At 46.8% G+C, this 27,735-nt stretch overlaps 1 protein-coding gene across 3 annotated transcripts; it reads right to left on the bottom strand.

The window, feature by feature from the left end:
- Positions 1-1,773: 1,773 nt before the first annotated feature.
- Positions 1,774-27,735, bottom strand: LOC144172736 (transmembrane protein 192-like). 3 transcript variants are annotated; one of them, XM_077701351.1, is made up of 6 exons: positions 27,505-27,732; positions 25,307-25,447; positions 19,770-20,010; positions 13,418-13,576; positions 7,931-8,039; positions 1,774-2,387 (listed from the first exon to the last, which is right to left on the bottom strand). In XM_077701351.1, exons 1-6 carry the CDS (start codon positions 27,535-27,537, stop codon positions 2,246-2,248), a joined length of 825 nt encoding a protein of 274 aa, XP_077557477.1. In that variant the 5' UTR covers positions 27,538-27,732; the 3' UTR covers positions 1,774-2,245. The 3 variants fall into 3 exon arrangements, with proteins under 3 accessions (XP_077557477.1, XP_077557475.1, XP_077557478.1); XM_077701349.1 differs by lacking the exon at positions 27,505-27,732 and adding an exon at positions 26,947-27,067; XM_077701352.1 differs by lacking the exon at positions 25,307-25,447 and having other exon boundaries at positions 27,505-27,735.

Consider the following 27,735-nt stretch of genomic DNA (forward strand, 5'->3'; position numbering starts at 1 on the left):
GGGCGCTATTCCGGAACGGCACCGAAATTCAAGATGATGGCGACAATATTTTTTACGAAAAAAAACCGCAGTGCGCGTGGTTTTAAACTTTCATTAGGAAGATGAACTTTATTACGCAAAAGTTGTTACTGTTAGTTACTTTGGAAACCATTGGAAAACTTAGCAGCAAAAAAAAAAAAAAAAGTTCGCAGCACTCTGCTGCCTCAGTCTTCGGGTACCACGGCTTGATCTTACTGCTGTTCGTCACTTTCGAAACCATCGAAAGGCTCCTCAGAGTCTGTAGCAAAAAACAGTTCGGCGTACTCGTCTTCCAGTCCGCCCCGGTCTTCTGGCCTCACCGCTCCGACATCTGCCAGCCCGCCGTGCATGTCGCCGTCCTCGGAGCCATCGATTGCGTTTGCAATGCCGCACCCCTTGAAGCAGCACGCCACAAGGACCTGCTGCCGCGACGGCTTCTTAAAGTTGCCTTTTGACGTCATTTCGCCATTGCAGAAAGTTCGCGGAAGTCCGGAAGGCGCTTAATGCCTCCACAGATTCCTCGGGCGTCCTCTGGCTCTCGTTCATGGCGTGGCGCATTGCACCGCCGAACCGCTGCTTCCAAACCTGCTTATGTAGTGGCTGGAAGCTACAAAGTTACCTAACTGCATGCTGTTTGCTATTTTCATAGCCTCTTCAGACAGCAGCCGGTTGCTAACGGCGCGTCCCGCGCTTCTTTCGCGCTCTAAGAACTGGAACAGCGCATCGTCCACATACTTGCTGAACACTGGGGCACCGTTGCTTAGCTTCCGTCGAAGTTTTGCTGCAGAAGATTGTCGAAATTCTTCACCTGTTCCCGTATGCGCTTTCAGTCGAGCTTGAACTGTCGAGAGGTCTGGTGCACGTTTTTCCCGTGCTCTCGGTGCCATCGGATCACCTCGATTTTCTTTGCAACTGTGTAGGAATGCATGACCTACCACCGCCAAAACAAAGAAACAAATGGCGTGTAGCGTTCAGTTGAAGCAGATTGGATTGGATTCTTAGACTGGCTCCAGCAAGCCAGTGTTGCCTGCACGTGGTGCGTGATAACTGCGCGGAGGGAGGGGGGGCGCTTTCCCGGAATGGCGCGGAAATGTGAAATTAGCACTGAAGTGGTGGAGGGGCACTTGCACGGGTGGGGGCGCTTGCCCGGAATTTTACGGTAGGCTTTTCTATCGGTGTTCACACAAATCGTCAAATTGTTTCCCTTGCGTGCTTGATAACTGCAATGGCAGCAGCGGCTTTCACGCATTCAGAACGAGCGGTTGGCTGAAGCGTGCGCCTGTGGAGAAGCTCGCGGGATGGGCGTGCGAGGCGTGGGCCACGATCCTATCAACCATGGTTGAACCGTTGAACCTTCGTTCATAAGTGTGGCATTGCGAATGCGCTTGACGGCACCGAAGACGAGATGTTGTGGTCAACGGAAAGCGACAAGGAGCTCTCTGAGAGCGACGAGGAGCGAGATTACTTCGGGAAATAAATCGCCCGTTTCTCTCGCATTCGTTGTTGTTGCTCACAAAGTTCTGTGCACGTTACAATCGGAAGAGCAAGTTTTTTCGTTTTTTTTTGCCAGGAAAATCGGGTGCACGTTAGAATCGGGGGCGCGTTAGAATTGGATAAGTACGGTACGTTGGGCCACTGTGGGAGCATGTGATCACCTATGTTTATTGAGGAGGAAGGTGGCATTGGCAGGTAAGTGAGCCCGTTTACGTCATCTGTGGTGCCTCTATGGTGATGCCACTACAACAGAAGCCAACCTTGTCACTTAAAACAAAAGTCTTTATTTTTACAACACTCCAGAAATCACACAATCAGCATTATCACCAGCAGAGCTACCACAAGCAGGTCTGCTACTTTTGTTTTTGGCATTCGCATGGGCCACTTTGCTCATTCACAAAGCAGGTGCTGACCGCCCTTGCTTTAGTGAAATCACATGTGACCGTGGGAAAAAAAAAAAAGGAAACCCACAAAGAAGAAAGGGACGGGTCACATTTCAAGCTGCTTTCAAAGAGAGCTCAGCAAAGCATTTTCTAACAAAGGCTTGGTTAAATTGACTTAAAATGTTATTCACTACTTCACAGCCAAAAAGCTTATAAAAGAAACAACAACATTAAACAGTTCTTAAACATTACTGAAAGTGTATAAAATCGAGGAACAACAGTATTTACATTCCAATGACAAATCAAGACACCACAACACACGTGGACACAGGCACACAACCCGCCGATTCCTAGCAAGTTGCCAGGGGCCTCAAGTTGTTCACTTCAATGCTGAGGCTTAGTATCTTCCGTCCGAGGAACGCGTTGTACTTCTTCAGGTACCTGATCATGTCCGACTGCTTCTCTACAATATCCTCGAGATAGGTACCGTCCCTGAAATGCAAGAGATGAACTCAGTCAGTTACAAAGTCTCTCCAACAAATACCCTGATTTTGTCTTATACCTCTGCTACACGGCCGTTTCAAAGGTCTTCAAGAGGCTGTTGAAACGATTCTCTATCAAATGGCCCATTGTAAACCCATAGGGCACACTTTTGAGTGTTCAATTGTCAAATGAAAGTTGCTGTGTAGCAAAGGTGTTACTCACTCTTCGTAACTGCAAAAGACAGTGCAGACTTCAGAATGAAATACTGTATTTGCTTGCGTAATCCACCGACTCACACAAATGCTCACACCCCTAATGTGAGCCACCAAAAATTAAATTTTTTGTTTATTCGCACAATCCTCGCACCTGCAAAATTGCAACAGCGAGTCATCTGCTTGCGAAACCCACATGATGCAGGCACTCGCCAGCACTCTGTTTGGCGGACAGCGCGGTGTATCCAGGCGCGCCAGGCGCATGGCAGCCTAGTGCCATCTCTCAAACGCTACCCACACTGTCGTTGGCCAGGTTTCACGTTCGCGCTACTAGGTGGCTTTTGCACAGACCGCGATCATCCCTTCGTTGGAGGTGCAGCAGTCAGTCCAAGCAGTTGCCGAGAGCTCGCTTCCACCATTTCGAGAAGTTTTTCATCACTTAGTTCTGTGCTGGCTTCGGTGCCACATCGCCATGGAATGGTACGCCAGTTATACCGCCGCCTCCAGCTTGAAAGCCATCAAATACACTATAGAGCATGGCAACGGCGCCGAAAGCAGGCCCTTCGGTGTCAATGAGTTCAGCGTGCGCCACTGGGGAAGGCAGCACGAGGAACTGAAGGTGACCGACAAGTAGCGCAAACTCAAAGGAGCTGAGCACTGAGCTGGCTGTCATTCCAGGTGCCCTAACATTTATGCTGCAGCCTTTGGATGTGTCTTTGAACAGTTCAAAGATAACATTCAAAGGCTGTACGCAGAGTGGATGGCCGAAGACAAGCACATTCCGGCGACGGCCGGCAAGATAAGGAGACCGTCGGCGGAGCTGCTGTACAGCTGGATATCGGAAGTGGGGGGAATGATCGCTGCAGACTTCGTTGTCAAGAACTTCAAAAATACGGGCAAATCGAATGCCCTGGATGCGCCTGAAGACCACTTGGTGTGGAATAGAGACGACGCCTGTGAAGCTGACGTGGAATCTGGAGGCAACAACGAGGCAAGGACCAGCAATGTCAGCGGCACTGACACGGATTAGGACTGTTCATGGTTGGGTCCCCCACTACCAAACGCCGCATGGTGAAGTTGAGCAGCGGCTGGCCGCAACGAAGAAGTGCAAAACTTCACAAAACCTTTGCACTTTGCACTTTGTAAGTTTTGGTTATAATACCTATTCAAATCTTAGTTAAGCTCGTGTTTACCACTCGAAATTTTTTTCTCCACACAAATTATCACACCCCCTAACATCCCACCGATTCTACGATTCTACCGGAAAACAAGTGCAAGGATTATGCGAGTAAACACGGTAAATAATTCTTCAATTCGAACACTTTTACTCGCAATATATCTTAGTGTTATGCTGCCATAATACAGCAGCCGGGTACATTAAATTAGGCTTTGCACTCTGACAAATGAGCTTAATTAAAGGGACCCCGCAGCACTCACCATTGACTACTCGGAATGTATTTTGGGGTAAAGTCTTAATGCCCCACCAATCTCCTCCCGCAAGAATAACGAAAATCCGTTCACTATCACCGAAACTACGCGAGGTGAGAAATCGCGCATAATTTTTCCCTCCCAACTCGACCTTCGACAACGCAACAAAAGCTGCGCGCTCTCTCCCAGATAAGGGGGCAGCTTGCGGCGTTCTCTTCGGCGGCCTTCGATATATCACACACCGGGGAATTTTCTCCTTTCCTCCACAACACAAAGGGGTCTATTTCTCGTCTGGTGCCACAAAAAAGCAAACACGGCTACCTGCTCGCAAGCGCGCACTCAGGCTGGTAGGGTGTTTTTGAAGCTATAAACGTTTGTTGTCAAGTGGTCCCATTGAAAGGGGAGTATTGAGCTCATCACTCAAACTTCGCGCGCACTCAAAACACAGAAGAAATGCCAAAACTGTGCGTACATGTTCAGGCACAGAAACGGTTGGTACACAGCGCCGACAACGGTGGATCATCACAGGAAATGCAAGAAATAAGCCGCGCAGTTGATCAACGACAGCCAAGAGGACAGCCATGGCCTCAATGACGTTGTTTAGGCCATGCCAGGGGTGCATAATGAGGAGAACTGAAGAGAGCGCGGTTGGTTTTTTGCGAGTCTTTCGCAGCAATTTGCACACTCACCGCTTCACGCGCACGTGTAATATTGGGCTCAGGTATTCCTGGCAGTGTAATCTAACTGTCGCGCAGGTTTATTGGACTGCTCAAAGAGTGTTGAAGGGTCCCTTCAAGGTGTCATGATGTGTTAGTTTTGTGCAACCCGCAAGAAATGCATTGAGCGTACACCAGTAATCATTAGTTACAAAGGTGTGAAACACCACTGCAGTCAAACCTCACGACACCAAGCACAGGTATATCAGGCACACGATCTGGCCATGGCAGCAAAAAGCACTGGGCATCAGCACAGTCTGAAATCGCGTCAGCTTTGTGTCCTCTCTGCTGTTAGGGCATGGTATCATGATGCAGAAGAATGCGAGAAGAACAGTACTAACTTTTGCGATGAATCTCGAAATAATTCAAACTAAGCAGAACAGGAGAGGGAAACAGTACAGTGACCCTCGTACCTCCAAAAGTCTACCCAGTTCTTTTAGATTGTCAAATGATTGTGAGGTTTAAAGCGGCGACACTACACAAGCAATGCGGCACGCCATAGTGGAGGGCTCCTGATCAATTTTGACCACCAGGGGATCTTTAATGAGTGCCGAATCTCGAACACACGAGCGTTTTCGCTTTTCGCCTCCATCAGAATAGAGGCCGCCGCGGCCGGGAATCGAACCCGCGTCCTTGGGCTCAGCATCTCTTAGGTCGTTACTGAAGAAGACTTACAGCAACACAAATGTGAAGCCACGACCATTTAACAAGTACAAAACGTGGAAAAAGAAGTCTGCTACAAGTGGCTTATCATTTGCAATCAACTGTTTCATTCATTGTTTCTGTGGGCAACTTAGTACGGCGTGGCTTGGTGGGGACTGTTCCAAGGGGAATGCACAATGGCATTTCACGGCACTGACTGAGATCTTAGGTGATGAGATGATAGGTGTAACATTAAGGGACAAAAAGAGAGCAGAGTGGCTGAGGGAATAAACGCGTGCTAAGGACATATTAGTAGAAATTGAGAAGAAATGGACGTGGGCAGGGCATGTAATGTGAATGCAAGTTAACCGTTGGTCATTAAGGGTAACAGAGCAGACCGCTAGAGAAGGCAAGTGTGGCAGGGGGTGGCAGAAGGTTAGATGGGCAGATGAGATCAAGAAGTTTGCAGGGATAAATTGGTCGCACTTAGCACAGGACCGGGATAATTGGAGATCTATGGGAAAGACCTTTGCCCTGCAGTGGGCATGGATAGGCTGATGATGACTAAGATCTGGTTTGCAGCAGCCTGCAGAGTAAGACGACCCAAGACGGAGCTCTGTGAACTCAAATAAATGCTGAGAAGGCTTCTCCGTTTTGCGGGTTATGTCCAGAAGCACAACTACCGACGACTTGTGACACTCTCTTGGGAGGCTGCTGTATCCAGCTCAGACCCACAAGACCAGTAACGGCTGATTGAGCATGAATGCTGCACAGTGACAGCCGACGGAGTACGAAACCATGGGCACTGGAAAAATATTTGAAAGGGATAATGTCGCATCAGTTGCGGAAAAGCTGATCGATGCTGAAATCGCCACGAAGGTTGCCTGCTGGTTGTTTATTAGTGAAATATTGTTCAATATTATTTGTAATTCTTTAACAATGTCCAATCAAGCATGTTCATGGTCAGCTGTCAGTGCCCAGTTGGGCTGTAGCACCTGTGGCTTTTTACAGCAGAGCTGTCAGTGTCACCTCAGCTCAGACCTTTAGTGAGCATCGTTACTGGCATTCGTCATCGTCTCCTCCCCCCATAACTGAGAGAAACCCACTTTGGTGGATGGGCCAACGATGCCAATTGGTGTTTCTGAACTTAGCTATACCGTGGAGAAGACTTTTGTAATGCACTTTTTCAGACGCGAATTAGGTTATAAAACTGTAGCATATATTTCTTCCCCACACAAACAGACTCTAATGGCACATCTTCTATTTCCCTAATAAAGTTGGAATTAGTGCCCCACGTACTTCTACATTCAATTCTAGACCATTTTATGTAGCAGGGTTGTCTATATCGAGATAAGTGACAATTACTTGTAATGGACTTAAAACTCTACGAATATCACGCACACACAACTGCTCTGGTGCCCCGAAACAAAGTTTGCTTCGCAGGATTTCACTGAGGAAAGCCAGCATGATGTGAAAAAGCAGGCAAAAAACTTGTACATCAGGACGTCTGTGGCTTTCAGCATCACTCTGAAGGCTCATACGTAACCTAGGCAGCTGTCAGTCTGCAAGAGACCTTAAAGGGGCCATTCAGACAAAAGACAAGTTCGGTTCATTCAAAAGATTGCCTCGTCAGAATCATACTGGCACCACTTTTAACGTACACTTGGCTCAAATAAGCTTCATAATTAGGAAAAAAAGGGAATGCCTATGTGACCCACTAGCTCATTTTCCGCGAGAGAACCTATGATGTCATATGCCCAGCAGTGCAATTGGTTGAGGCCAGCAAAAGCAAACGGAAATTAGGCAGGGCTTATAAGGTTGCCGAACGAGCTATTCGCACCTAAATGCAATGCATATCCATTTTACAGCAGGAAGAATGGTGGGGTAAACTATGAAGGGTACGAAAATAAATGCAAACATAGAAGTACCAATGTGCACTGCGGCTGGTACTAGGCGCACTATGCTTGTTTTAGCTGCACAGTAGCCCACCGCTTTGTAGTTGTCTTACACGACACTGGCCGATTTGGCGTAAGCGACGCTGTCTTACGTGACCCTGTTTGTTGAGCATACCCCATGTTTCACGTAACGATTACTTTCTACAGTAACAAAAACAAGCCAGGAGCCAGTACGGTCAAAAACAAAGCAACGGCGGGCAACGGTCAGTGGCTTACTACGGTAGCACCATCTGGGAGGACTGACGGTAAGCAAGAACGCAGAGCCTAATGACGCAGTGGAAGTTCGTTTGAAAACCCGCCCTTGTGACTTCATGGCAGACGTTAGGAAAACACACAATTTGGTGGGACAATAAAAATTTTAGACTAAATCGATTAATTTCTCGGTGAATATGGCATCGCTTGGTGCCGGACAAGCGCTGGAGGCACTATAAAATGCGAAATCTCTCGAATAAAATAAACGTGTATTTTGTCTGCATGGCCCCTTTAAAAATTTCCTTGTTGGCAGACGGTAGACACTGCAGTTTATTTAGGCGATGAAAAAACAAAGAGCGGGAACTGCCTCATGCATGGCTGACGAAAAGCGCCAAATAGGCACTCACCTAAATCCCAGGTCCCCAACAGACGACTGTGAGTGCATGAAGCTGAGAAGGAGTTCATCGTGCTGGACGTCTGACCTGTGCTTGTTCTTGTGGAAGTTCAGCGTCATCACTGCAGGGGAACAGGGAAATGAGGGAAATGTGTGGGACAGGTCTTGTTCAAGGAATACCGTTAAACGACCTTTACAACAGACTCCACTACAATTATTAACTCACTGATGCCATTAAAAGTAGGTATTTGTGACTTTTAACAACATCAGCGGCAGTTTAACCCTTTAGCCGCCAACCCCGAGCTGTACTCGTCACCCAAGTTTGTACCAATATCGCCAACGACGAGTCACGCTCGTCCGGCCCGATTTTCCGCTCCTTCTGCCACCAAAGACGTATCACGGTCGTCAATTGCTTTGCTTGCCATTTTCAACCCCAGATGGCGGTAGTTGTCTATGGAAAACTGAATTTCGTGCCTTTCACACGCGAAAGGCGCGAAATAGCCATTTCACAATGGCGCTTCGCAAAAGTAATGCCGGTGGCGGCGACGCGATAAGAAAAGGAAGTGCTTCTTGGAGCAGTGAAGAAAGCGGCGTTGGTGAAGAAATAGATTTTGTGTCCGACAGTGACATAGATGACTTTATCCTGGATATTGCTTCAGATGACGACAAGAGCGACGGCGATGATGACGACAACGAGAGTGACGCACTGACCAGTGCACGTGTGTGGCAGCGCGTGGACACCGATAACCCGCCACCTGCACCTCCACGGTTTCCCTTCTTTTCAGTGCCCGGAATCTTGCGGAAGCCCACTAACGAAAATGACATTCTCGGCTGGTTTCATGTATTTTTTGACTGGGATCGACGTCATTGACCTAACCGTCACGGAAAAAAACCAATTTGCGGTAGCGTACTTTGCTGCCCGGGGTTCTACATTGAAACCGGTAGAATGCGATGAGATTATGGTCTTTCTTGCACTGATAATGTTGCAGGGTATTGTCGGCAAACCTCAAGTTGAGATGTACTGGTCAACAAAGCAAGTTTTGGAGACACCAGTGTTCAGCAAAGCCATGAGCAGGAACCGCTTCAACGCGTTGATGCGCTGCCTTCATTTCACCAACTTCAAAACCATGGATGAAGTTACTCATCCACACCCCCGGCTATGGAAGCTGTGGCCCGTTATCACAAGGCTGAACGAGGCATTCCTTGATGCCTATGTGCCAGAACAGGATGTGTTTCTTGATGAGAGCCTCCTGCTTTTCAAGGGAAGATTAGCACGCAAAGAAACGCGATTCTGGTGCAAGGACTGCCAAGTCGGGCTTTGTGTGACACCATGCTTCGAAATCTACCACACAAAGAGCGACTATTAGTCATGAAAGCTTTTGTTACGATGAAGGAACGTCTGTGCAATTTTCTGTGTGTTACCGTGATTGTACCAAATAAATACTTTGACTTTCAGTACGTTTTTTTACTCATTACCACGGCATGCATTAGAGGCAAAGCCGCCCCCGCAGCAGGTTTTTTTCTTTTGTAATTTCTGTGCTAATTCTAAACAGAAATTATTCATGCAATATATTTTCAGAATCAGAATTGCATGGGGAAAAATATGACTGCTTAAAAAAAATTGGCGATTTTGGTACATTTTTTGGAAGTTGAATTGGTGGTTAAAGGGTTAAGGGGCATCTTGTCACCTCATTGGGCAAACATGTGGGCAAGGCTTTTGTAAATTAAAAATGCTACTGTATATTGCCACATACAATTCGACCTTTTCTTTTTTTCTCTCTATTTTTTTTTTCAAAATTGGGTTGCCAAATTAAGGCGGATAGGCCTATACACAGACCTTAGCGAATTGGGGGGGCGGGGGAGAGAGAGAGAGAGTTAATTTAAGCAAACCTTGGCAAACGATGTTTCTAGTACACATATTTGCACTATAGCAGCAATAATTAAAAAGTTGTTTTACAAATTCTGTATGCATCTTAGTTCTAGAATTTAAAGACGTCATCCAAGATGGGCCATGAAAAATTGCGACCAGCGAAATCAGCTTCGGCTTTGACATAGGCTCTGGATTGTCTTCCGTGATCCCTGCAAATTTGCTGCAATGCTGGCTGTACACTCCCATTGCTTGCATTAGCATGCCAGGCAGGCCTAGCAAGCACTCAGCAGCGTTGTCCCCAATTCACTATGAAGTGTCCAACAGGACACTTCATAGCAGCAAGTGAGCGGCAAGTGAATCTCAGGACAACAGCAACAAGCATATCCAATTTACTGTGATGCTGTGCTGCACTACCGATGGCCACAAACTTTTTCCTTTCATTGTGTTTAAATGCAAAGCAATGCCCAGTGCCCAGAGAGAAATTTCCCCCAAAAGTGATTGTTTGCGTGAACAAAACAGGTTTTTTTTTTTTTGAAGGGGGGGGAGGGGAACAGGTGGTCCTAGAATGGTTCCACCTTGTCTGGCTCCAGCGCCCAGGTAGTCTCCTAAAGCCAAAGAGCTTGTTGGTGCTCAACTCATTTTGTGGGCACATCACGGAACGTGCGAAGAAAGCAATGGCCAATGCTGAGTGTCAATTGGTGATCACCCCGAGCAGTTTTAGGAAGAAGAACAAGAAACTTATTGAGGTGCATTAGAAAAGTACCCTATTTATTCTAATCTAGGCCGATACTTTTTTTTAAGAAGTCGTTTACGAAAGTCCGGGGTCGGCGGCTTAGATTCGAGGATGCGGCTTTCCTGCCACCGCTAGACACTCAACACCATCTCACGGCCACAAACTTGCAGCCGGCAGGTTTTCAATGGGTTTTTAGAACTCTATGGCTTTCAGGCTCCATTTTGCCTGTTTGAACATTGTGAACCATAAGGTGGAGTGACTATGACGACGAAGATAATACAGGCAAAGGCGAGGGAGATCGTAAACATTCGAGGCGTCGTGTGGTCTCAGTTCAAAGCCAGCAGGGGCTGGGTTAAGTGTAGCTTATTTAGTGACGCTAGGCTGGGTCACTCGTTTTATGAAGCGGTTCCGGTTCAGCCTGAGAGTGAGCATTGAACATGCTGCGACAAGCACTGCAAAAAGTAAAGTGCATGTTCTAGTCTCGGTCCAGTGCCTTTTTTCATTCGGCTTACATTCAAGGTAAGTTTTTTTTTTTTTTTTTTCTCACTTTCTGAATTTCGGGGGCCGCCCAAGAATCGAGGCTGGCCTAGAGTCGAGTAAATACGGTACGTAAGTAAGAACACTAGGGACAAGGGTCCTAAGTCAGTGACTGTACCGGGACCCTCGAGGTTTGGCTCCTGTTCTGAACCTCTCGACGTTGCTCTAAACAAAGTTCAAGGATTGGATGGCAGGCAGTCTGCAACGAGTGGATGGAGCAGGATGGTAAACCCCAGACACTGACGGGGCGAGTACAGCAAGCACCTTTGAGCACTGTGGCACAGTGGGTGTGCGAAGCTTTTGTGAAGTGCACAATAGCGGCGGTGACGTGAACATTGTCGGTGCAACCGTACAAGATACGTCCAATAAATGCATTTTCTCTTTCTCAGAAATGCGGCCTGTTTTTTTTTTTTTTTGATATTATTATAGGAACAATGCATATCCCTTTTTTCATGATCCAGGGTCTAAAGTGGGGGTATAAAGTCTAAGCTTTATAAAGTCGACTTATATGTGGCAATATACGGTATATATATTTTCAATTGACTTTTACCTTTCAACACCAAAACAAAAGCCTAGTTTGCCTGCATACCCAGATGAGCTATGAGCCCAGCACACCTTGTCTGTATCCACTTTGGAACAATCCCTGCCTTTGCCACGCAGATGTTATGAAAATTATCACGTAATGTCTGGAAAGATGATAATTACATTTCTCACTCAGAGGGAAAGATTGTAATTTATTCATTATTTTACTTCGTTTTTAACTGCTCTCTTATTTCAACTGCTATGCCAGTCACATTCTTAATCTGTTCCCACACACAGCAAATGGTATAGCTGTAGAGGAAAATAAAAAGAAGTGCAACTGAGGACTGTGATAATCTGCAAAACTACACTCAAGACCGACTCGGTAAGTTAAAACAGCACTGCAAAAAATATGAAAAGTACTATTCAAACAGTGCTGATCATAATTTGAATGTTTGTTTGTGACACCTAGTTGCTATCGTAACAGGCAGATCACATGAAATATCAAACCACACGTATTTTTATTGTTTTTTTTATCATATCTTTATGAGTTATGTGAAAATCAGCTAATAGCCTGAAAGTGCAGTCTGTTTTCCCTCACGTTTACTTTGCAGGAGGAAAAAAAAAAGAAAAAATCTCCACAGATGGCCTTTGTTTCAAAAAATTCCAGCTCTCCAGTTTGACGGCAATTTCCACATGAAGAAAAAGCTGCTTTGAGTCAATTCCTGATCATATGGCTATAATTTCATGTAATGCAGATTTCAAAAATACTGAGATCAATCATTTTTAGCTTGTGGTGTAGCATGCTTCCAAGCCAACTACATTAACGAAATTTGGTAGGCTCACAGTATTATGTATCGTACCGGAAAAACATGGGCCCGTTGAAACCCGTTTTATGGTGGTTTTACCAAACCTGGAGAGGCTGTTCAAATGGCTTCGGAAGCTGCAGCTTCATGTCATTTCTGCTAAAACTGCAACTGCTACATATCTATGATACTAGTAACTGAGAAAAAGCTCCCAAAGGTTAGGAAATTGTGAGATCAGGAAACGTCATGTAATCTGCTTTTTGACGGTTCTGGCTGGGTTCCTGGCCATTTTCTGGAAGTGTAGTCCTTTAAAAAATTGCAACTCTGCTATGAACTAGCTAAGTATAAGAAGCATTCATCTCGAATTGTGCTGGGCATTACAACGGTGAGACAAAAGCGGACAGGTGGACCTGTTTCATCCACGCATTTACTTTTGTCCCATTGTAGCAACCCCCAACACAATGCAAGATGAAGCAGTACCAACAAGCCCCATTTGTCATCTTTTTGAGCAGTACAAGAAGTATATGTGAAACAGCTCAGTGGTACAGTCACCGCAGCAGTGAAATGTACTGTATTTTCTTTTTTCTAAGATACGCGCACCATAGCATGTGTTACCAAAGTTTGAATACAAAATTGTCTTTGCTGCGAAGCATACTTGTTGGCAAACGACAATAAAAGTCACAAATGGTCTTGGTGAACGTGACACTTAACGGCTTCACTGCATCCTGTTCACCATGGAAAGAGCTCTGTAGTGTAGTAATATGTTATGTGGAAAACGGAGGATTGGGGACTGAGACTACAGAGTGCCATCAGCAGCCGCAGGGTGGGATGGCCAATGAAAACTTCCGTGGCAAACACCCATGGCAGCAGACGACAGATGTACCCAGGAATGAACAACCATTCCAACGCCTGCCTGGGAGGGCCATTTAAGAGAACGCACCAGAGCAGTGGGTCACTATACCCTTCTGTCGATATCGTCAGCTAGAACGTGTAGCCAAGGGCCGCAAATGGTGCACAAAGTGCAGCCCTGCTCACCGAGGTACTTGAGCAGGAAGGGCAAGGCCACGAGCGCCTCGAGTGCCAGGAGTATCTGCACATAGCGGATAGGCTGCAGCACGGACGACGGGCAGGCGGCACTCCGGTCGTGGCAGTAGTTGTCCACCAGGACGGCCAACACCACCAGCATCGAGCTGCCTGAAGGGGGGGCAGGAGGGAAAAATTAAAACCATTCCACTCAATGTGAAAGCTGTCGGAAGTGCAGAGCAGTGATTCGCCGTAATGGGCCGTAGCGCAGTTACCTGCTCACTGCTACCACCCAATGCAATCCAAATTTCTCGCCTTCGCAGTGCTCATGCGCCCCCTGCCTGAAACTGCACCAGCGGGAGTTCTGTTCTTTTTGTGCTTGCTTTTTCTTCCGCACATACCGCCGTTGCACTGCCACTTTTTTTTCACTTACTATCGTAAAAACCAACCCAACAAGTGTTCCTAACTAAATAAACGCGGGTGCCACTGGTTAATTACATATATTATGCCTCAAACGCAAATGCGTTTTTCTTTGTGCTAAACAACGGGGAGGCGTATGACAAGCGCCAGCGGCTTACGAGCTTCGAACGCTTATGACTATACAAACCGCTTGGCTTTCGAAGCCTCTGGGTTACGCCGCGACGCCAGAACGCCGTGTACTTGGGTCCAGCAAGCGATCTACGATGACAAGGCACAGCGCTAAAGTGCTCTGCACTTTAAAGAAGCCAGGGTGGCTGTCTGTGTGCACTACTCTTTGTACGAGGTCACGATCTACCAATTCTAGCAGGTTCATTTTGATATTCCCTCAGCAACCCTATCCACCTCCCTAGAATGTAGCTTCCAGACTCTGGTTTTGAGACAAGGCGACAGCTCTCGTGTTTACTACTCGTGACCAAGCACTAAATGAGCCAACATCCACATAGTGCTGCCACTAAGGTGATCGTGTCAGAAATACGTCAACTTGAGCAAAAGCTGACAGCCAGCCAGCTGACATAGTTCACAACACCTAAATAACAGGTCTCTCTCCTTTTGCCTGCTCAACGCAGCTCAAAGCAGCTCTTGGTCAGGAAGTTACGTAGTGGGTCACTAGAAGCAGCAGCTCAAATCTGCTCTGAGCTGCCAGTGATCCAGCGCGGCAGGCTAACTGCAGAGGAGCAGACTGTTTGTCAACTGCTTGAGTCTAACTTCACTTAACAATGCAAAGTTAGAACTCTGATAATTGTCATTTGTTAGAAATTGTTACAACCAATTTTTAAAACGTCGGTTGAAGTAACCAAAAAATTTCTCAGTTGCGTCCAGCACCGTTGTTAACGCAGCCAAATGCACCTTTCACACGTGTTTCAAGGCATCCGTTATAGAGGTAGACGAGACGCTGTTTTCAAGTGTATTCTGGTTGCGGCTGAACAAGTTCTGTGAGGCGTGCACGGGCCAGTCTAAACGGACTATTTACCTCACACAGACAGTGCCCTACCTGCAATTTTGGAGATACTCGACGAAACAGTGGCATATCTGCGGCGAAATTCACACGCTGGGATGTTAGCCGATGCAAAATCTCATCGCATTTGCTTCAGTTAGCGGTCATTCAAACATTCCGCGACAGTGTCCAAACATCGCCGTTTGTATGTACGTACCGCCAGACATGAAAGCCTGGTGCCCTTCGTAAAACACTGGTGTCCCATCTTTGTCAAAGGTGTCTCAACGTTGTTTATAATCATGAGCTGCAGAGGAACACCAGATGAGGCTGCCATTCTCGAACTGAGCAGAAGATCAACTGATGTCAGAACAAGCGAGAACAGAAAACGAGACCCCGAGTGTCCTTTTGCATGTCCCGTCTGCTAGCCACTTCTCTTGAGCAGCGAGAGCAGTTTTTGGCAGCTCTGAGCTGCTCCCTGGTGCATGTGAAATACGACTGAGCAGCTCCAGAAGTGGTGGGCAGAGCCAACGCGAAGCTGCTCTGGCAAAGACAATATGGAACAGCTTGGAGTTGCTCAGAACTGCTTTGAGCAGGCAAATAAGAGACCAAATATCTCCGTCCTGCCACAAGCTGTTCCATACATGTATCTGCTGTAGCAGCAGTCACAGCTTTCCTGTTCCCATGAGTAAACATTTTTGACTACGGTACCAGAAAGGCAAAACGTGCACAGAAAATGAAACTGAGGCGAAGCGTACTGGCTTGTGGCGGTGAGGCAGCCTGTTTGGTTTGTTTTTACTCCCTGTATAGTTCATGTCTGTCAAAAACATTGTCCTACAAAAGTCCAGACACATTCATTTTACGTCTTCAGGTCACTCACCTTACTCTTCTCCCCAGAAAAATACTTAACAAGCAAAGGCGGAAAAGCACTTAAACTTAAAAATGAGAACAATGTCACAAGCCAAGACGTTCAATTTCAGGTGTCACAAATCGTAGGGATACCTGTTCTCAGGGTTCCTGTTATCTCCAGGTGACTAAACGACCCTTGCCAGGAGTGGTATACTTGCACTCTCGACACTCTAATCTGCTACAGTAAAACCTCGTTACAAGAGACGCTCAAGGGAGCCGGAAATTGTCTCTTGTAACCAAGGTCTCTTGTATCCAAAAATCCTAAAAACACTGAGGAGTTGAACTGGATCGCTTTATGAGATACCACCGTCAAGGTTTGCTTGATCCCGTCAACAGAAAATTACTCAGGATGACTGAAAGAAGTCCTTCAGGGTAGTTTGCTTCTTGGAGAATGCAGACTGAAGGAGCTATCTTCCCAACTTCTGGAGGTAGAAGACTTCATCCTGTAAGCCTTCCTGTTGCTGACAGTATCTTTGTAGAGCCCTGAGGTGCTCGTCAGCTTCCACTGCTGACACTTTTGGCTCCGCAATGTCCTCCTCGTCCTCTTCTTCCAGTTCATCGTCAAGGAAACCTGCGCCATTCACTTGTGCCACGATTGCCTCATCCGTAAGCTCCTCAGGGCACACGAGGTCCATATCCGCAGAGACAAAATCTTGAAAGGACTCTGGAACATGCGCAGACTCTTGGATGAGGGTCCAAGCTTCACTCTCAAGGCTGTCGCTGTCGGGGTCTTCCATCTGAAGCCCCTCTTCCAGCACATCACCACATTTGAAGCCAGCTTTCGTGAAACAGTTTTTTACCACTTCACTTCTTAGCCCATTCCAGACAGCTGAAATTACCTCAACGGCAAACCTCACGTCGATGATAGTTGCACGGTCTTGCTGCATGTCGAACAGCAGGCGTTCCACCAACCGTGTCCTGTACTGTGACTTGACCAAGTGCACAACCCCTTGGTCAATAGGTTGAAGGTGAGATGTGGCATTGGGAGGAAAAAAAACAACCTTTGTGGCTTTCAGTGCAGGGACTTTGGTGTGGCAAGAAGCATTGTCCACAAAGAGGAGCACATGGCGATTCTGAGCGTCCATCTTCTGGTCGAATTTTAACAGCCAGGAATTGAAAATGCTGGACGTCATCCATGCATTCTGGTTGGATTCGTATGTGACGGGAATGTGACGCCAGTGACTGAAACAGCGGGGTCGTTTCGACTTCCCTATCACGAGGAGACGCTCCTTCTCCGTTCCCGACATGTTGCAACAAAATAGAACGCTCGCCCACTCTTTGGACCGTTTCCCGCCGTGGCACGCATCTGACTTGAATGACATAGTCTTCCCTGGCCTCATTTTGTAAAATAAGCCGCTCTCGTCTGCATTGAACACGTCATCGGGGCTGTAACCATGAAGTAGCTGAGGAAGCTTACTATCTTTCCACGAGGACACGCAGTTTAAGTCAACTGAATCGCTTTCTCCCGAGATGCACTTGAACGAGATGCCGTTGCGAGCTTTGAAGCGATCGAGCCACCCTTCACTGCACTTAAAGTCGGCACAATCGAGAAGGAACGCTAGTTGCTCGGCGCGTTTCCTGAGCAGCACACCGTTCACGGGAATGTTCTTGGCAAGCGCGTCTCGCAGCCGCAACAGTAAGGCTTCATCCACGTTTGGATAGCTGGCTCCCCAAGTCTGATTCGCTTCGCCGAGAGTCCACCGTCCTCTTGTTGCTTTAAGATTGCCTCACGGTTTTTCATTATGGCGTTGACAGACTTCCGGGAAAGTCCAAACTTCTCCGCAACCGTCGTTTGCTTTTGTCCGGAGTCCACATCGCCTATGATTTCAAGATTATCCAGCAGAGAGATCTGCTTTCGTTTTGCTGTTGACATGTCGCACGCTTCACGAGTGCTGCACTGCTCGCTTGTGAAACGTAGCGCCGCACGAAAGTCAAGGCGGCGTAACGAAGGTCAAGATGGCTTCCCTTCTGCCGTTGCCGTTCCGTCCCGCTCCCGCGGGTCTCGCGCTACGCGAGGTTCATTTCGGCAGGGTTGCGTTCTCACGCCGTCCAATGTAATTGGCTTCGACCGCAAAAACGTCACACATAGCTGTGTGCGCAGCCAATCAGGCGAGACTGCTTGAGAATTCGACCGTCCGGAAAACATCGGTATAAGAGGTAAGGGGGGGGGGGGGGGTGCAGGGGATGTTAACTGCCGACGGAGATGGGGTGAAGCGATAGCGGCCGAATTAGAAAGCCCGCAATGAGCGAGGTGCGAAATCCCATCGTGGCAAAGAGATTCGCTTCAAGAAGTCGGGACGGTCGCCTTCCCTCCCGCCACCGTTGGGCTGCCGACGATTCGTACAACGCAGTCTCATGGAAACATGGCGACGGCTCAAGTGTCCGACTTCGACGCGTGCTGTGGACGCCGAGACGGAAATACTACTCAATCGCGCATGGTTGCAGAATCGCTGTAGTTTGAAAATAGTCGCAACTAGCATCACTATTTAGTGACGCTAGTCGCAACCATGCGAGGCATGACATCTGGCTGCGGAACGGAACAGAATCGAGCCTAGGGAATGAAAATTGCTACGCGTGTGGTTTGTACTACGACGTCGGCCGCCTTGCGTGAGTGTTTTCAGGTTGTGTCTCTTATAAAAAGTGAATAATTTGCTCTAGGGAGCTGAAAATGTTGTCTTTAGTAACCGAGTGTCTCTTGTAACCATGTCTCTTGTATGCGATGTTGCTAACATGGGGAACATAGGGAGACCAACCAAACCATTTTCAAATGTCTCTAATCACCAAGTGTCCCTTGTAACCGTGTCTCTTATAACGAGGTTTTACTGTAATATAAGTCACCCTACTTGGCGTTCAAATCGCCATTCATTCCTCCCAAGCTTCAACAAACTACTCCACCGCTGTGCCGGTGTTGGTAAACATAAGAAAAAAACAAAAAATTAAAGCCGTTCCACACAATGTGAAAGCTGTCGGAAGTGCAGAGAGTGATTCGCCATAATGGGCTCTACCACCATTATCCGCTCACTAATAGCACTAAAGCAATTCAAATTTCCCGCCTTCGCAGTGCTCGCGCACCTCCTGGCCGAAACTGCGCCAGCGGGAGTTCTGTTCCTTTAGATGCGGAGCATTTCATGCTCGGGGCTGTGTCCCTCCCTCCCTTGTCGTCCGCCATCCGCACTCTACTGCGCATGCGCGTCTCTTCAGCCCTGTCAGCGTTTGGCCTGACGTCAGCACAGTCCACTATAAAAAGAAATAGTTAAGCGGCGCCCGGTTTCGATCCCACGACTCTCTGGCCGCAACGGGAGGTACGTGGCGCTCTTCCCACTGCGCTACAAACCGAGACGGGAGCATGTGCTACGAACGCGCCTTATGTCCTTCACTCATTCAAACTGCGTCAAAAAGCTACTGATACAACGAAGGCACGCGAACCTGAACGTCAACGGAAATGACGAACTGAAAACTAATGGGAACTTCAGTCGACCCCATGGCTGCTCCGCATACTACTCAGGGTTCCCCTACGGGAAGATGGTGTAATTTTTTTTTGTGCTTGCTTTTCCTCCCGCACGTGCCGGTGTTGCACTGCCCCTTTTTTTCGCTTACTATCGTAAAAACCAACCCAACGAGTGTTCCTAACTAAACGAACGTGGGCACTGCCGGTTAATTATGTATATTTTGCCTCATGCACCTGCAGTTTTCTTTGCACTAAACAATGGGGAGATGTATGACAAGTGCCAGTGGTTCACGAGTTTCGAACACTTATGACTACATAAACTGCTTGGCCTTCACAGCATTTGGGTTACACGGCGACGACGGAATGCCGTGTGGCTCTAGTTGGGTACGCTGAGCGAGCTACGATGACAAGGCGAGCCCCTAAGGTGCTCTGCACTTAAAAAGCGTATGTCTTTTTGGCTTGCCCACCGCAAGGGCCGAGTGAGCTGTAGGACGTAAGTGCCCAGTTTCAGTTCGCTGCTGCACTAAGGAAAAAAAAAAGAATGGAAGAACAAAATCCCAGCTTTTGATGTGGCTTATGGAATAACAGACACCTACCGGCTGACACGACGTAGACGGTGGCACGGCGGAGGCGTTTGGTGAGCTGGTAAAAGGAGATGTATCCGGTGCAGTAGAGGATGCTGTGCTGGCGGCGCAGGTAGCAGTCCAGCAGCATCATGAGGCCCCAGAGGGCTGTGTGTGTGTACAGCAGCACTGAGTAGGCGTCCCCTGGAGACCGGCCCCCACCACCGCCATCCAGGACACTCGGCAGCGCAAGGCTCAGCACGACCAGGCCAACCTGGATGCATGCGTGACAGAGAGACAACCGGGTCACGATATTCCACTTCATAAACCATACAGAAGAGGCCCTTCCTGCACATCGTAAAGCATCAATTAATGCAGCGATAGGCTGCACTCCACACCTAAAGCAATGTGGAACGATAGGCTGCACTCCACACCTAAAGCAATGTGGAACATACCATACCAGTTATTCAGCGATAGGCTGTACTCCACACTTAAAGCAATGTGGAACAATAGGCTGCACTCCACACCTAAAGCAATGTGGAACATGCCATACCAGTTATTTACTTAGAAAAATATGGGTACACATATTGATTTGGAACATTGGTACATAATAATGACCTCTACGTTTAAAAAAAAACATTTAGCATTGGGGGGACTTGAACCCAGAATGTTACAACGGGAACCAGAGACGCTACCTCAAAGCTGCAAGGTTTGAACAGCGGGTCCCTTTTAGCAGTCGGCCCAAAAAATGTTGCCAGTGTGGAAAGCGAACCAGTAGATGGCGCTGAGTGCTTTCAGTTCTGTACCGCTTACAAAACGGAATGGGCCACGCTAGACTGCAATGTCCACTCAACCATCTGTAAAGAGACGCTCATCTTATTTCCCTTTTTTCACCTCACAATACTTCTGCACAATGCCAGAGTTACCCACATTAGGAAGGGCCCTCCTCTCCCTCTGACCTCATCTCTCAAACCTATAGAAGCTTTGGAACCAGTGTGAAGGTCGGCGCAGAGGCTGATTGGATATTTGTGTTGTTTAGAAATGTACCTAAAATATGTGTACTCTTGTTCTTTTTTTTTATTCGATCATTTGGCAGACGTGCCTCTCTGAATACATCAGGTACAGTTCCCTCCCCCAGCCCTGAGAAATTTTTGTGGACACCGATGTATAACGCTACGGCTGGGTCTTGTTGATACTGGCCACCTTTGTGCCACTTTGCACCTTAATTCGTCTTTTAACAAGCTTGACAATGGGGCCCTAAAACATAAAGAGTCAGCTGAAATGTTAACATTAAAATTCATTCTTTTATGTGCCTAATAAATGAATGATGCAGGTACCAAAGTACCTCAACATGCCAGCCCTCGTGGCATGTCAATGCTGTCAGCATGACTATATTGGTGCATTTGGTCAGTTGAGGGCTCAAAACAATTAAATTCAAATTGTGGGGTTTAACACACAAAAGAAACACCTCAGCTATAATGTGCACTGTAGTGAAGGGCTCCGCATTAATTTTGACCACCTGGGGGTCTTTAACGAGTGGTAAAATCTCGACACACGGGAACTTCCACTTTTCACTACCATCTGAAAAGCGCCCACCACGATCGCGAATCAAACCCGCATCCTTGTGCTCGAAGCAAAACACTTAAGCCACTGAGCTACGAACACAGTGCTGCCACACGGTATCCATAACATGCAACAAGAGCTTCAGCTTCCTTTTAAAGGGGTCGTGAACAGATTTTCAAAAAAAATTGTGTTGTGTGGGTGCTTATAACCACGAAACCTTGATAAACAAACAATGCATACCCTAACGTGGCTATCTGGGCGTGTTGGTTTAACATGATTAGGAGAACCGCGCTGTTTTCTCCTAATGCATACCCATTTCGTTGCCCGATATCGGCAAATAGGAAAACAAATGCAGTTACTGTTTCACCGAGGCTTTCCTCCTCAACTCGTGAAGTGACGTTTGAGTAAGTCAGTAAGAAGCCAATCACAGTGCTCCATCATCTGCACAACATGTCAGCATACAGCAGGCTTGCAAAGGGTCAGATAAACTACAACATCAGCGCCATGATGAAACTCGCCTGCAACTGAACAGATGTCTGATCTCTGATACGGCTGATCAACATGGTCGAACTTTTCAGCAACACGAGCGAGTGGCGCAGGCAGGAGTAACCACGTGTAAAGTAAACTGGGTATTTGTAAGCTGTTAACGCTGTTTCGCACGAGTTTAAACTGTCGTTCTTCTAGCCGATATTCTTACGCAAGTTTGCCGACATCTGTTTACGTAGCCTGTAATGCGACATGCCCGAACGTGAAACACTTGACCTGGTGAGATAAACGATCGAAAGCTTAAAATGAGAATTTACTAGATAAACACGCTAATCAAAGGAACTTCGAGTAGTCAGAACTTAAAACCAGCCCGTCATTTCCTCATCAAGCGCAAAAATAACTGGCGAGGAGCAGCAATACAGCGCCGAGTCGCCGAGTCCCACCATCACGCAGTTCGATTGCTTTCGTGTTTCCTCCAATAAACAACTTTGTTAATGCTGTTTCATTGATTGTATACGCTCCCCTTTGGCTTACTGCAGAAGCATTCAACAGTAAGTTGGCGGTTAAAGCTCTGGATTGATTAGAACTTATGAAAACACATCGTAGTGCTGGGTTACAAATGCAGTTTTTCGTTACGCGCTTCTCAGGTCAATAGTGTAGTGGATAAAGTGTGTGACTTCCACGCAGGCTGGCTAAAACGTTGAGCTGGCCCAGCGGCCGCAAGTTTGAATTGCACACGGGGCGCTTTCTTTTTCTTTTTTTCTTTTTTTTTTTTGCTTGAGCGGTTTTGTGCCATTTCATACAAAAAAGGTAAGATTCCGAAGAGAATTCGGCAAAACAACGTGAAATTCAGCAAGGAAACTGAATACAAGCCGTACAAACAGCCAGAAGGTGTGAGTTCTGCTACAATGGTTGCCAGACAACTGCAGCAGTAGCGACACCGCTCACGTTGATAGAAAACTGTTTTTAGCTACGAATAAAGGATGCATTATTTTTAGAACATTGGGTTTGCAGCTGTGCGGAACAATATACACAAAAAACGTTGAATGCGTTGAATGTCCTTGACGTGACGTCACTCCTAGTTGCGCTGCCGACTGACAATGCCCGCATGGTCGCTTGCAACGCACCTCAAAATGAGAATTTCAAAGGCACCTCCTACATTCCAGAAGCAATGAACCGTTCACTAAAAATATTTGGGATTTATGTTCCTGAAAGGTCGTTCAAGCAGACAAAATTAAGCAAAGACAAATGCATTTTCTCTTCACGCCCCCTTTAAAACACCAAAGTTCATCTGCCGAACTCTGAATCTATCGAACTCTGAACTGGATAGTTTCAACTTATAAAATTCCTTAAAAAGGGGCCATGCAGACAAAATACAAGTTTGCTTCATTCGAGAGATTTCATGCTTTATAGTGCCCCCAGTGCTTGGCTGGAAGCAAACGATGCCGTATTCACTGAGAAATTAATCAATTTATGTTAAAATTTTGATTCTCCCGCCAAATCGTGCGTTCCATGACGCCTGCCATGAAGTCACTGGGGCGGGAATCTAAACGAACTTCTAGTGTGCAGACCCACACAGAATGTCATTAACAGCTAATGCCATTCACTTTGAATGACTAGATTTACCGTGTGACAGGGATATAAATCCGACAAGGCGGGAGTTTTGGAAGACGAATTCTTCACGAACTCAGTCGATGACGAGGCAGGTACAGTGGTGTGTCGTGCGCTGACAGACACGGGCATTATATCTCTGGTCAGAAGCATAGAGTCTGTCGCTGCCAATTATGACGAGAACAATGCATAGTTACTATGCCCCTTTCTACTTTAACAAATTGCCGCACAGTATTTTTTCTGTAAAAACGAAACGCTCATTAAAAAAGGTATTACGTCGTGTAAACATATAATTTGCATTTTAGGGTGCAGTCTTGCCGAAATTGTGTTTATCGGATCAAACACCTTCAGCCTTCAAAGCAATGCTATATACTTTTCTGTCCAGTTACTATTGACCTTTTACAATCCCGTTTTCTTTTTTAATCAGCACCTCACGTTCTGTTAAACCATATCAGGTGGCGTGTGCCAAACACTGTTTGTGTGTTGTATAACGTTCGAGCTCTTGCAGACTAATTTCTGATAAGCTGTGACCCGTTTAGGAAACAAGCTGATATTTTAAATCTCGAGTGCTGTTATTCTGTCGGGTGTAATCTATGAGTCGTAAGTCAACTTGTTTTCCTTTTTTTTTTCTTTGTATGTATACTTGAGCGTTCTGCTATACTATGCTTAGCACTTGTGTCAGTGTTATTTATTATTTGCGGTTTCCGTTGCCTGCCAGGCGCTGCCGCTCAAGCCCGATGCGGCTTTGGCAGGCCTGTCTTCTTGTATTTTTTCAGTATTTTGCGCAATAAAGCATTATTATTATTATTATTTATTAAAGATGAGCAGGAAGCATAGTGCGGCTGTCCGTTAAGAAGTCATTGCCGGATGAAATTCCGGCCGTCTCTTCTTAAGGTTTCTAGAAGACGAAGAGGAGGCTTTCCGTTACGTTCGTTTGTTAGAGCAAAAAGTCCTGACTGTCGCCTTTAGGCACAAACGGCAGGAGCAGTCACAGGCTTTTTCGAGCATCAAAGTGTTGACATTCCTTATGGCTCCTCAATTGAAATTTACTGCTGTTAGTGCTCACTTTCATTAGTTTGAACTGAGATGGCGTCCCCTTACGGTTCGAATTACCCGCCTATACTGTACATGTTTCTACCGTTCCTTGCCAATGTGGGCCACACGAGCCGAAATCTTGATTGATTGTAGGGTTTAACGCACCGATACAACGTAGGTGACGAGGTGCACCGTAGCGGAGGGCTCCGGCTTAATTTTTTACCACCTGGGGATCTTTAACGTCTGCCGAAATCTCATACACGGCGTTTTTGCTTTTCGCCTCCATCAGAAAAGCGGATGCCGCGGCCGGGAATCGAAGCCGTGTCCTCATGCTCAGCAGCACAACGCCTAAGCCACTGAGCCAGCGCGGCGGGTACGAGTGTAAATGTGGTGCTAGCTGGGAATTAATCTGTCAAATGCATAAGTTACTTACAAGGTATGCCTGTCACTGCAGATTCTTTTCGGCGATTAGCAAAAAATAAAGCAATGGTTTATAGCCGCCAAAGCAGTTCCGTTACATCTGCTTCCCTTGATGTGTTCCCAACTTTTGCAAAGTGTTCGCTCAGCATCCAAACAACTACAGGCTTTTGAACTCAGAAGTGTGTGTCGTGAACATCTCCACAAAAAGACGCTGATACTGTTTTTAGGTGAAGTGTACGGAAGACGAAAAGTGCACACCACGCTGCATCTTTATTCAGCAGCAATGGGTTGCATAGTCTAGAGCCAGCCTCAAAAGAACACACCACAAATGATGCACGCAGCAAAACAGTGACCATGCCATAACTCAGCCTAAGTGGGGGCCAAAGACAAAGATGTTAATTAACACTACAAATAGAAGATCCGGATGCAACAGAAGAACTGGACGAGAGACTCACAAGACTTAAAACCTCGAATATGATGGCCCCAGATGTTGCCACAATTCGGAACGGTGGCTCGAGATCGGCCGTTGCCGTACAGGGGTTGACCAGGGGGGTTGCGTCCTTGTACATGAAGTTGACACTCTCAGCTGTGGAAGCCTGCAATGTACACACATACCTGATTAGCTGACTGAACTGAGTGTCTGGCCGGACCGCCGCCCTGAAGATGAACCAAGGTTCCCGACCATTTTGATGTGGCTAGGAGTTGATGAAAAATTTTTCATTCTGTGTGCCACATATGGAAACAGGGGTCAGTTCATCTCGCGCTTAGTTGACGGATTGGCCTTCAGGCTCAGAAGGATGGAGGGAGGGTAAATTTGACTTTCAAACCGCGGAGACTGTCTCTTTTCATTGGCCTACCGGCGTATGGCAGTCGCAAGCGAGTATGGCACTGAGGGGATCTAAATATGGTAACACAGTGTTTTAGTATGGCTTGGCAAGGATGGTAAATCTGACCCCACACACTCTTCATCATTCTAAAGTACAAGCATGTTGGGAGCACTATTAAAAACTTGGGGGATGCTTAAGTTCGAACTCTAATAGTTGAACACGACAGCGCCTTAAAAAGGGCCCCTTTGCCTTAAAAAGAGCTCTCCACACTGGTAGTTCTCTCTCAGTGACCTATGATGACACCAGGATCGCAGCACCCTTCGGTGGACTCCACAATGGGTGAAAACTTCCCGCTCTGCCAGACAGACGATCTTTAACGCCAAAGTATCGCATTGCCATGTGGCAGCACACACAGAAGCCCCGCAGAGGGTTTATATTTGTCCCTCACCCTCCCCTGCACAAAAACACACCTGTGGCCTTCATTGAATAACACGACGTGAATCGCATTCACTATGGCCCTATCGATCAATCAGGATTGTCATGGCACAATGCCACCAACTTTTCTCTGACACAAGCTCTTTAACACTGCCGTGTTAAAAGATTGAACAAAAATGGGGTCTGAAAACGGAATTAAATTCGCACTTGAAATATATTTCAGAGACGTTATACTTGAATTAAACTCCTTAAAATTCTCCACAGAAACAGTGCTGTGCCGAAAGAAAATAGGTGTCACTGGATTCCGCACAGCATGCTCTGGTTACACATGCACACAAGCTCTAAAAGACAACTGCAGTCTCTGATTTAGACATGCCTACACCAAATAAGCTTACTAGTGCTTTCAGTTTGATTTGGTACTGAGGTAGCTTCGAACTGTTAGGCTAGGCTTCACAGGCAGGTCACGTTGAATGCACCGATGCAGCAGAAAATGTAGCTTGCAATTCAAGCTCACGGCGCCACAAATATCCCTGAAAATTAAAACCATTCATAGGCGCGCTTTTTAACGTGTTTTCTTTTCCCTTCCTTCATTTCAACAAAGTTGAACTTAGCAAACTTTTCGTGGTTTTTAACAAGTACGTACATAAGCTATAGTGCATTTTTTCCCCTCGTAAATATGCGGAAAGAAACTCGTGCGAGCAGCGCGAAAGGGTGGGATGTAGGAGGAGGGAGCTAACAGTACAAGGGTAACAGTAAAGAGGGTGACAATTTAAACAAACACGCAAGACAACGTTAACGACACCATCAGGCGACGATAACAGCATGAACAGTACCATGATATCGTCGTTATCCGTCAGGTACAACCACATTTTTGACATATCCTTCGAATGCGTCAGTTACCGCTTCAGAGCAGGAGATCAGTCCTAACACCTGGCGTTACTGGTAAAATTAAGCAGTTTTTGACAGAAATAGCTGCGATCAACCAGTCTGAGTACGCGAAACACCGACGTTGTCCTAACACCGCGATAGTATTGTAACGCTACTCGCTTCGACAGCACTTACGGACCGAACGGATGCTCTTGTGAATAACGCATCAAAGGGTAAAGAATCAGCACTGACAAATGTAAAACAAACTGCTTTTCCATGAACGAGCGACGGGCAAATGAACTGTCACATGCTACAAAATTTTTGTACTTTTCTAAGCACACTTTGCAGCCATCCTCTAGTTCAGCACAGCACCGAGCAGCTTAAGTAACAAATCTGCCGGTTGTTCTTAGAGCCTCACAAATAATAAAACAAACTAAGAACGACTATCATATCAGTCAATGAACTGTCCGCGATGGCGAGCACCGATGCCAGATTTTTAGTGTAATCAACTCGACGAAGCTTACCTCGAACGTCTCGTGGTCTGCCAAGCTCACCATTGCTTTTGTCACTGGTTGGCGTGATCACACAGTTTTAACGCAAGGAGGTTTCGTGCGTTTGTCGGCATAATATTACACAGCCCGCTTGATCGTATGCATTTTCACCTCGCCCATGCATTGACAATGATAAAGGCGGCCGCCATATTTCAATCAGAGCCACCGTTACTCCGTAAATGCCTGTTGCGTACGCCCATTACT

Source organism: Haemaphysalis longicornis, unplaced genomic scaffold (assembly GCF_048455015.1).
Source record: "Haemaphysalis longicornis isolate Haplotype H1 unplaced genomic scaffold, Haemaphysalis longicornis Haplotype H1 scaffold_256, whole genome shotgun sequence".
NCBI classification, from domain to species: Eukaryota; Metazoa; Arthropoda; class Arachnida; order Ixodida; family Ixodidae; genus Haemaphysalis; species Haemaphysalis longicornis.

What these genes read in the sequence shown, in the direction of transcription:
- LOC144172736 (XM_077701349.1), bottom strand. Translation starts at nt 26,991, where the DNA reads ATGTCAAAAATGTGGTTGTACCTGACGGATAACGACGATATCATG. An exon ending in CGGATAACGACGATATCATG is followed by an intron (nt 25,448 to 26,946) that starts GTACTGTTCATG and finishes TGTACATTGCAG; the next exon opens with GCTTCCACAGCTGAGAGTGT. An exon ending in CGTCTACGTCGTGTCAGCCG is followed by an intron (nt 13,577 to 19,769) that starts GTAGGTGTCTGT and finishes CCCCCCCTTCAG; the next exon opens with GCAGCTCGATGCTGGTGGTG.